The sequence below is a fragment of the Rosa rugosa genome, chromosome 1 (assembly GCF_958449725.1).
Source record: "Rosa rugosa chromosome 1, drRosRugo1.1, whole genome shotgun sequence".
Classification (NCBI taxonomy): Eukaryota; Viridiplantae; Streptophyta; class Magnoliopsida; order Rosales; family Rosaceae; genus Rosa; species Rosa rugosa.
In genome coordinates, this window is record NC_084820.1 from 42,792,723 (window position 1) to 42,803,800 (window position 11,078).

An 11,078-nucleotide genomic window follows, 5' to 3' on the forward strand; every position below is an offset into this window, starting at 1 on the left:
CTAATAAGACATAAGTATTGAATTTTTCATACAGCCATGATGAAATCAATCGTTAGACCGAAACAAAACCTAAAATTCTATTAAATAAGACATAAGAAATGGTCTGCCAGTAGTGTTCACAGGAAGAGTTCAATACATGCCTGAATACGTTCTGTGGTTCTGCTATTTTCCAATCTCTTGGCATAGTCACACAACCTCCACACTCCGTCATTAGTTGAATCCTAGAGGTGTCAGAAGGCCAGAACAATTAGAATGAAACTCTATCTTTCCTCAAAGATAATGCATCATGAAGTATATAAATCATTTGTCAAAAGTACATGTATCATGTGGTCAGTAGTACTATAATACCTGCTTGCCTTCTATTATGTTAATCTTAGTTTCCTGAGACAAAAAGAAAAAAAAATTCAGATTTCAAATTCATATATGTGAATCTACTTGTAGGAGAACAAGAAAGATATATAAATAAATAAGATAAAACAAAATAAAATCAGTTACCAGAGTCAGCACTGCATGTTGAACTTTTCTAAAATCCGTGCTGATGGAATCTGTTTTTCCTTGTAGTTCAATAACCTGCAAATGTCTTGAAAAAGTTAAACTTAACAAAACCAGAACAATAAGAAGAAGAAGAAGAAGAAGAAGAAGAAGAAGAAGAAAAATTTAAGTAGCTCATTAGTATCTGACAGGGCCCACCTCCTGTTGTGTCCTAACAGTAGTTTCAATACTCTCAGCTAAATTACAGTCCACACCATCCAAGTTTGAAGATAATTGTCGCCTGGTGATCTGAAAACAAGCAAAATATCAACAGAGTAGAAACTTGTTTATGCACTTATATTTGAGGTAAATGTGTCTATCAATTTGAAGGAATTTACCAAATTTCCTCAAGGACAACAGACACTGAAATTGCATTATTTTATTGACAAACAAAATTAAACTGCATCAATTAGAATCAATGACCAAAGTTAACAGAATATCAAGCACCATATATACGGTGCTCTTTAATGGTAGTTGATTAAGCCATCATCTAATCCAACATGATCTAATAAAGAAGTTTCAGTTGTCCCCATTTCCAAAGTACACATAAGATGAGAAAAGGAAAACTTACTGAAATCGATGAAAAGACACCGTCAATCTGTTTAGAAAAAGACTTGCCAGCATCAGCTAAGCTACGTCTTGTTGCAAACATCATATCAGGAAGTTTCCACCCCTGAAAACACACATGTAGAGTAAGAAATTTTGACAGTACAGAAGAGAAGGAAAAAATATTATAAATATTTAGTCATCCAATCCTTTATTGTCCTGAATCATAATGAATTAATGAGTTTATCAAGCCAAGGTGGTTATTATTTGCTGAAACCAATCATAAGTACAGAATTGACAAGCTATAAATACATAATTTTAGGCAAGAAGCCCTAGGTACAGAGATAATGACCAAGCCAACACTTTAAATTGCATTTCTTAATCATTGACATGCTCCTCAAATTAGAAATAATTCATGTACTCTAAACCTATATATATATATATATATATATATATATATAATAAACTTCCAATGTATGAATAAGATGGAATGCTTTGTAACGTGGCCAGGAAACATAAAACATCACATGAGACTTCTTGTTCTATTTTTTTGATATGAACAAAAAAGAAAAGAGAAAGAAACTAATGTAAAAGTTTCAAAGACCCTAATAAGGGCAGAAGGGTAACTTGGACTATGGAAATTACAATATCAATATTACAATGTGAACGTATATTTGTCTCTTTATTTCCCCAACAATAAACCACAGAAATCATGCATGTCTGTACTGTTTATCATATCGCACAAAACAAACCTCTTACCTTCCACCAAAAGTAGCCATATCCTGCCACTACTGCAACAATAATTATACCATATCTGCTAGCACCTGCACTAACAAAAAATAAAGAGTCAAAGAGTACCCATAAACTACTAGACATTTAAACCATGAAACACAAATCATATAATCAATAGCCCAGAAATCTTAGAAAGGCAAGAGAAGAAAACTAAAACCTGTTTGACTCCCAGTCACAATTGTAATTGGTCCATTTGACAAATATGACTGCAGCTCCTGCCGTATTTTGTTCATCTGTACAATTTGAAATGTCCAGTCTCATTACACCATCCTCAAGAATGTTAATGTCCATGAACTTTCAAATGAATTCACATTGATTCTGACTAAGAACAATTGATTTAGAATTCCTCCATGTGCGTAGAAAGAAAACCTTATTCTAATACTCAACTACATCTCAAACAAATTTTCAAAATAAGTATTACATAAACCGCAAAAGTAACCTAAGCCATCAAAGCATCCAAGAGTAAGAGAGTAAGAACGGTACCAGGAACAACATGGCACAGATTATCCAAGGCATACGATAGATTAGAGCTGTGAAACACTTCCCTGCTGCCGATTTTGAACGGTCCAAATGTATAGGATTCCAAAGCCATCTGGTTCATTTTGCACCAAAAAAACCCAAATCAAAATAGATTAAATTTAGAAACAACAACAATGAGAACAAGGAAAAGTTGGAATAGGAACTACCTTGGTGGAGGCCTGGAGAAGATAAGGCCTGGAGAATCCCTCCTTGACTTGACGATAACGTCGTTTGGACCGCGACGCAAAGCTTGGAAGCACGTCAATGGCGGCTTTGAGTTCTTTGCTGAGATTGAAAACGGCTGACAAGTGATGGGAGACGATCTTTTCCTTACTGCAACAGTCACCCAGCAGATTGAAAACACTAGAAAGGAGAGAGATCCAAAATTAAAAGGAGGGGAGAAAATCAGTTAATCAGTAACATTATCTTTGTTAAAAACTTAAAATTACCATCAAGATCAAAATATCAAATGAAAATCGTCAAATCAAACCCATTTCAACTTTACCCATTCAAAATCTAATTTCCCATCATAATTTCCCAACAAGATCAAATGGAAATCAAAGTAGCGAACCCAATTTTACAGATTAGAAATTTAGAATTCAGAAACTCAGAAGAGAAGAAGAGGAGGAGCAGAGCTCGGAGAGGGAGAGAGAGATAGTGAGATACCTGGAGCCTGGAGGCGAAGCTCAGAGACTGCAGAGGCGGACTGGCGGAGACTGGTTGTTGGTTGTAGCCTTGCAGGTTGCTGTGTTCTGTGTTCCATCTTCCGTGTTCGGGTCGGGACTCGGGAGTGCTCCAATTCTCCAACCGAGTTCGGCGATGGGGCTTGAATCCTACCCAGTCAGGGCTGAATCCGCCCCTGCTCTGTGATTTAGTTCTTGGGAAGTGAAAGACTTGTGCTGATGGACAGGTCCCTATCCCTAAATAGAAGAAAAACCTAATCGAAATCAAACCCTAAAATCAAAACTAAGAAGAAGAGGGAGAGATTAAGAAGAAGAATCGAGAGAGCAAGAAGACGAAGGAGAGGGTGAGAATCGAGATATGAGAGAGCTGAGTGAGGATGAGAGAGGCTGGTTTTTGAGGTTTTCAGTTTCGCGAGGTCTAGGTCGAGCTGAGAGAGCAGATCGAGTGAGAAGGACAGAAAATGACTTAATTGCGAGGCACAAGTCAAAATAACCTAGAATATTTTAAAACAAGCTCTACACTCGAACGACATTTAAATGTTGTCTGAATGTCACAACATTTTCTAGTCAACTAGAGCTTGGCTATTAGAGAGGGAAAAGTACTTGATCAAATTTTGGATATCCCTCCAAATTTGAGATAGGAAATCATCATCTTTTACAACAACAAAAATGTGTTGTCTGAATGCTGGTCATTTTTCCAAATTGAACTCGTATGGTTTTAGCCTATATTCAGACAACATAAAAAAAAATTATGTCGTCTGAAAAACTCAGACGACACAAAACAATACTTGTGTCGTCTGAAGTGTGTCGTCTGAAGGCCTTTTTGGCATAGTGTGGCACTCGTCCAATATCTTGTATCAAACACCACAACACTCGGATCCGAAAGTGGTCCCACCACATAACGATCCAATTTCCTCGAATTAATCACCACTAGAATACTTCACCTTTATCAGTGACCAGAGTCACTAGGAAACACAACAACTAGCCATAAAAATCAGAATATTTATTCAATTTCCCTCTATAAATGGTTTCCAACACTGAGGTTCCCAAAGAATCACCAAAAACTTCCAATAATATTTCAAATGCTACTTAACAACCAATCACAACACAAAACACGTTTCCCGAAACTTAGTTCAAAGTCAAAACCACCATTAGTTCCATTCCCACCAACGATCCTGATTCCGAAACAATTATATCATCCAGAGGCAGCCCAAAGCTATTGTCACTCGTCTCAGACACTCAAACACAAACTCGAACTCCGGTTTCCGCATCTTAATCCCTGCCCCAAGAAACTTGTTGGCATCGAGGAAAAGACAACCACAACATTTTCCTCGAATCACATTTCGTAGTACAACTCGAAACTCTAGAGTAGTTTTACTCCACCATCACCAGGGATAGGCACAAAACAGTTAACCAATCGAATACGCAAAGAAAACCCTAGGAGGTCGGCGTACAAGAGGCATAGCACCAGAAGAAAACCAACTAGCTTTGTACCTTACACACTTGATGTATACCACAGTACCGAAGAGTACACGATGGGGAACCGCTGCAGTCGGGCCATCACTCGAGAGGTACTGAGCAACACCAAGCATATAAGGTAACAGAATAGAAACGAGTCTACAGAACCTAACAACCTAATGCTCTGATACCAAATTGACAGGACCCGCCCCGAATTTCACCCTGAAATCCGAGGTGGCCCTGCGGGGCCCACCTTAGAGATAACTCTACCGAGAACTGGTCGAGTCACCCCTAAAGAGGACTACCCAAAATAGTAACCCACAATAGATCAGAGCCAAACAAAGAAGCGCGGAAGCTATTCGTCAACTATGCCTCGAACCATGTACGCCCGACCTCAACTAATAGCGCCTGCAAACTGGGCATTTGAAACCGAAGGGCCCAGGGAAAAGTACACGAAAAACGTTAGAGTGAGTGGACAAAAAATAAACAATTTAAAAGAAAAAGGATTTCATACTTTCCCACACTTATTCCTTTTAAAAACACGATGCATGCAACATTTAAGAAAAACACATTTAGCTTTAAATCCAAGGATTTCAAAACGATAAACCGACTAGCCTCGCTAGTCAAAACATTCGAAAATCATGTATCGTAAACCGAAATCTAGTTTCTCAAGAAAATAAGACCAGCCCCGCTGGTTACAGTGAAAATCGGACTAGCCCCGCTAGTCAAGCAACGATAAAATATGGGGAAGAAGTTTCACCATACGAAAGAAGGGAGCCTCCCAGGCTCGGGTCGGAGTGTCCCACACTCTGGAGCATCCCATGCTCTGCTCTTACTCACCCACAAACACATAGTAAGCAGGGAGGAGTACTAATAGGCTAGCTAGCAATAAATATGACGACCCAGGTATGGCGGGTAAAAACCAATATTTGGGGAGCATCATCTACATCGCAAGGCGCTTCCAAATGATTATGGTTCGTCGCCGGAGGTGGCCGGAATCGGGAGAAACTGGCGTTGACCACTTCTGCTACAGTGAAACTTCCACAGCTCGATGCGTCATTTTCCGGCCAAGCCGCCATGAGCCATCACCGCAGGCACCAAGAGGAGGTCGAGACGAGTCCGTAGCCACCGGTTTTACGCTTTTTGGTGGTCGGAAAGAGAAAGCAACCGGAGTTGCAGAGGTGAGAGAGAGAGAGCAAGAGCTCGGGGACGAGAGAGAGAACACGCGGGGGAAGAGAAAGAGAAAAAGAAAAAGTTACCGGCCACAGTGAAAAATTCAAATATATACTACTTACCATGAACAGTAATTTTCACATTTTCGCTTATAACTTTTGCATACGAGCTCCGATTTTTACGTACCACATATGTACGCGCTCGGTTTAACGTCCCCTACAACTTTCATGAAGAACATTTTCTCAAATTTTGACCCGAACAAAAAGTCAATTTTTAGGGCCACTAAAAGCACTAAACCGAAAGTAAAAGTGAAAGTAAAGGTCGTTTACCGTCCAAATGACTAGTAAACAGGTAAATTGAGATACGGGACGTTACAATAATATATCAACATCTCACACCAGACTTGAACCACCATAAACACATCATGTCAGGTTTGAAAATGAGCTAAATAAATGACATAGCTGGCAGCATCAAATACGACCTTTCCATTCCCTCTATGGTTACACAGTTTTGAAGCCACAATCTCAGAAAGTAACTGACTTGGCGATTATGAGGCAGAACATGCCAATACAAAGAAATTTGTTGATGAATTATAACAAAAATCCCATCAACAAGGGAAGCAAGACCATACAATTTTCATGCGTTACAGCTAAGATTCAATCATCTTAACACATATAACAGGGAAATCAATCATCCTAAGATTCAATTAAACAATAATTAAATGAATTAACCTAATGACTCAATTAAGTATCTAAAGTATTCAAATTTCTGATCCAAAACACAACAATTCAGGATTGCGAAACCAGATCAAACAAGTTGAATCAAAATGGAGAGAGATGCGAGCTTATGTTGATGTCATCGTCGACTGAGGAGATCTCCTTGGTGGCCTTCTGGCTGAACGAGTAGGACCTCGCCTTGTTCATAATATGATCCTTGCAATTTCAATCCTTCCATTCTCGCCGAGGGCGACGTGTTTCAGCTTGATCACGGCGAAAGACGAAGAAGAAGAAAAAGTGACGTGATCAAGTCGAAGAGCGATGGTGCCAGAGATCGAGAAAAAGAGAACAAAGCTCTGGATTGAAGATCCAAAACTGAGATTTCAGATCGTCATAGAGAGACCAAGCGCAAATCGAATCAAGCTTTCTGATCAAAAGAGAGAGAGAAAATTAGATATCTAAAATTTTGAATGAAAAGTTATAAACGTGTACTGCCTTGAAGGGCATACTTGGAATCAAAAAAATTAAAAATTGACCTTTTTTAACATCACCTCATCATTTATAAGGACTATATTAATATTACTAACAATTTGTTATGGACCTTTTTATCAAGTGGGAAACTAGGTGATCTTTTTATCATTTCATACTCTAATATGACCTTTTGCATCATTTCCCTTACTTAAAATACCCTTACTCTTTTTAATCCTATTATTTGACTATATTAAGGCAATTATTTAATATAATTATTATAAATTAGTTTATTGACGTTTCGTAATTTTTTTATTTTTTTTACATACCTTGTTCTATTTTTTGCTAGAAATTTTGGCCTATCCTAGCTCCATTACGATATCAATCAATTGAAATTTGAAAGAGTTTTGCTATTGGAACCTCCAAATTTACTCACTTGACCTCTATGCTTTTTACACCTCTTATCAAATTTCTAAATACTAAATTTACTCACTAAACCTCTATGCTTTTTACACCTCTTATCAAATTTCTAAATACTAAATTTACTCACTAAACCTCACTAAAGTTCCTCAAATAACCTCACTCATATAATTTGCAAACAAATTATTATCTTTAAAACAAAAAAACTTAGTCATTTCAATGATATATTTTTTTTTAATAGAAATTGATTTCAATAGTAATCAAGCCATAAAACAGGCCAGAGTCTAACAGAACTTACATAAGCAAAGCTGGTAAAGAAACCGGTAACCTATCTAAGCCAAGCTAAAACTCATTAAAGTCTAAGGGACGCTCGCATGAAGCAAGCCTAACTAAGCAAGCACAACCTCGCTTCCTAAGGAAAAATCATTCATCTAGTCCTATTTGCCGACACGCGATTGTGGTACAAATAACAACTAGAAACATCTTAGAAAAGCTCATAGAGATTACCCCTACCTAAACAAGATTTGCATCAAATGTCTAATAGCAAACACTAAAATATAACAGCTAACAACCTCGGCAACAGGTTGCTATTCTTGCTCTTTGAAATCTGCTGACTCGAATTGAGCCCTGGCCTAACAGCCCAAGCCCAAATCCGAGCTAAATAAAAAGAAGTCCAATCAAGTTGCCTGGCCATCACCGACGCCGCTGGCAACAGATCCTCCGGCGGCTTGCCTTTCCGCCACACCATTTTTCCTCTAACAATGAACACCAAAATCAGATGAATTTGATTGGGAGCAAGTATCTCCGCTACCTCTCTCCGGCAAGCCTCAATCACCTGCACAGAAGATTGATTGGAAAAGCCTGAAACCAGAACTTCGAGCAGAACCCTCGGCAGCCTGAAACACCTGATGCACCGTTCGGCCAAAGCCTGAAACCAGGAAACCCAAGCCGGTACGAAACCTCCTTGACACCCCGAACCACCAGAACGGCCTCCCTGACGCTCTGCCTCCCTGAACCGCCGCCGATCTATCTCGATCCGACAGCGCAATAGAGTTCGCCGCCGAGAACTGCCTTGTCTCCAACCAAGTCAGATCAATCTGACCTTCGCCAAATAGCAGACGCTAAGATCTGCTCCTCACAACCCACGAAGATGAGTCGCCGGTGCTACACAGCCGGCAAACGAGCCGCCGCCACCCTCTGCCCAGAAAACCCTAAGGCTCTGCTAGTTCGTGTTGCAGTTAATTATTTCAATGATTTAATTACTCTATAAATCTTAACTACATATACATTTCTTAATCAAACAACATGCATAAATCTCTTTTCCAATAAAAAACAAAAATCAAACACAAAGGTATTGAGTTTCAAGAATTAATTTCTAATTCATAAGAAAATAACATGAACTATTCTGTGTTTTTTTTTAATAATTTTTTTTTTCTATTTTAGCAGTGCAAAAAAAAAAAAACATTGAAGAAATCATTTTTTTAATGTTGATTTTTTTTCTCTTTTTTTTGTACCTCATGATTAATTATTTAAATATTTTTTAGTTTTTTTTAATTGCTAGCTCTCTTTTTTTTATAGCAAATATAATGGATAAACTTAGATTTAGGTCAAAAATTATAATAGGATTTATTTTGTTTTCCCTCTGTTCGCTCAAAAATTGTCTCGGTCGCGTGTCACTGGGCCGAGGGCTTCTTTGGCTTACACGTGTCCTTCTGGAGTGGTGACGTGTGAGCGGGCGTGCCAACTCGCAGCCGGTAGGCCAAGCGAGGTTTTGTTCTAGATTGTAGATCTTGCACCGATCTGACTTCTAATCAGTTGATTGTGGGCTGACGAAGGATCGATCTCGGCCGCGGGGTTCTCTCTGCCTTGAATGCAAGGACTTTAGCACTGATCGGCCTTATCTAGCCGCAGTGCTGTGTAACTCGGTGATTGAGGTGAAAGTGAAGTGATGATGATTCTTTTTGTGATTTTGTATTTTGTATAAAGTAAATGACGTAAAGTAAACAACAGAAAATAAATAGCATAAACGAAAGTGCAGGAATGTAAAAGTGCAACAAATAAAATGCAGGAAGATAAAGAACAAGAATGTAAACCAACTGCGGGAAATAAAGTGCAGCAAAGTGACAAGCAAAAAGATAAATTGTTGGAATGTAAAGAGCAACAAAGTAAAGTGCAGGAAAGATAAATACCGGTAAAGAAAGAGATAAGATAAACACGTAAATATTGATAAGTGTTGCTGAATTGTTGAAATGTATTGAGATAAAATTTGAGTAATCGCGTAGAGCGTTTGGTCGAGGACCTCTAACAATGAATCATATGGTCCTTTTTATAGTGAAGCTAAACTACTGAATGAGGGAAAAGAAGCAATCTCAGCAGTATTCAAGTTTCTGATATTTTTGACGTTATCAATGATTGATTCTTTCATGAGCAATCAATCAGGTCTTGTAACTGATGACTGGCAATAACACCTCCTGATGCTCATTCAAGTTAATTGCCTCAAACTTTGGTAACGTTTCTCTTGACAATCAATCTCTTTGATGTGCCGCGGTTATTCATTACGACTTGTGGGTCTGCGGTCATTCATTACGCCTTGTGATTAATTTGGTGTCTCCCGATCTAATAACAACTCTCTGCACACGTTATATTCGGTCATAAATTTAACAATAAACATTTAATGTGCCGCGGCTAATTGAGAATCAATTTTGTAAATCTTTAATGTGCCGCGGCTAATTAGCCGCGGATATTCATTACACTTTGTGGGTCGGGCCCACCTATCTGCCACGTGAACCTTGCCAAATATTGTTTCAAACACCCTCACCAATATGCGTTTAACATATATATCATAGATTTTTCTTTCACATGATCTTACTCATATTTTTATTTCTTATTAAATATATATGAAAGCTTTAATGAGTATGTAGTGAAATTGGAAAATGAAAATAAGGAAAATAATAAAGAATACAATCTAATATTATTGAATTGGAAAGTCTACATAAAATAAATATAATATTTTTTTGGTATAATTATTGTCCTTAATAGTCATTTTATAGTAGGTTATTTATATCATTTAATAATTGATAATAGAGTGAGGTCAAGTGAGCAGATTTGGAGGTCTTAATAGAAACACTCAATTTGAAAATATAAACTTCCAAACATAATTTGCAAGTCCTTCAAAATTCACACTTTCAATATGGTCTGTAAGGTGAACATGTATACATATTCAATATGGTCTGCAAGATGAAAACTAAAAACTGATAGGAAAAAAAAAATACCAAAATGTTATACAAATTTAGTAAATAAATATAAGTTGAACAGTTAGCTAATAAACCCAACAATACGTTTCTAACAATTCAGTCATCACCAAGATGCATTGTTTCTTCTTTGCTAGATATAGTGGCACTACGCCAATAATAGCTTCAGACAACACACTTCAGACAACTGCAGAATTTTTAACTGTCGTCTGATACTTTGGGACGACAGCAAAAATTATTCTGTCGTCTGAATTTTCGAATCAGACAACAGTTGTTACATTGCTGTTGTGCGATTATAAATCGGACAATGACTGTTTTTCTGATGTTGTCTGAATCAACAATTCAGACAACAGTTATTTTATTGATGTTGTCCAAGGTTTATTAACACAATAGTTGAGAAAAATATGTTGTCTGGTTGTTTTTAATCACACAATAGTTATTACTTCTCTATTGTGCAACTATTATTCAGACAATGGTGACATTTTGATGTTGTCTGAGTAATTTAATTCAGACAATAGTTT

At 37.7% G+C, this 11,078-nt stretch overlaps 1 protein-coding gene across 1 annotated transcript; it reads right to left on the bottom strand.

The window, feature by feature from the left end:
- On the bottom strand, positions 1–3,764 carry LOC133737959 (uncharacterized). Its single transcript, XM_062165414.1, has 10 exons — positions 3,055–3,764; positions 2,556–2,751; positions 2,353–2,461; positions 2,027–2,102; positions 1,837–1,901; positions 1,103–1,204; positions 691–780; positions 496–570; positions 349–381; positions 1–221 (listed from the first exon to the last, which is right to left on the bottom strand). The coding sequence occupies exons 1-10, from the start codon at positions 3,149–3,151 to the stop codon at positions 117–119; spliced, it is 948 nt and encodes a 315-aa protein (XP_062021398.1). The 5' UTR covers positions 3,152–3,764; the 3' UTR covers positions 1–116.
- Between the last annotated feature and the right edge of the window lie 7,314 nt (positions 3,765–11,078).

What these genes read in the sequence shown, in the direction of transcription:
- LOC133737959 (XM_062165414.1), bottom strand. Translation starts at nt 3,151, where the DNA reads ATGGAACACAGAACACAGCAACCTGCAAGGCTACAACCAACAACCAGT. An exon ending in TCTGTGCCATGTTGTTCCTG is followed by an intron (nt 2,103 to 2,352) that starts GTACCGTTCTTA and finishes CAAATTGTACAG; the next exon opens with ATGAACAAAATACGGCAGGA. An exon ending in GTGTCTTTTCATCGATTTCA is followed by an intron (nt 781 to 1,102) that starts GTAAGTTTTCCT and finishes GCTTGTTTTCAG; the next exon opens with ATCACCAGGCGACAATTATC.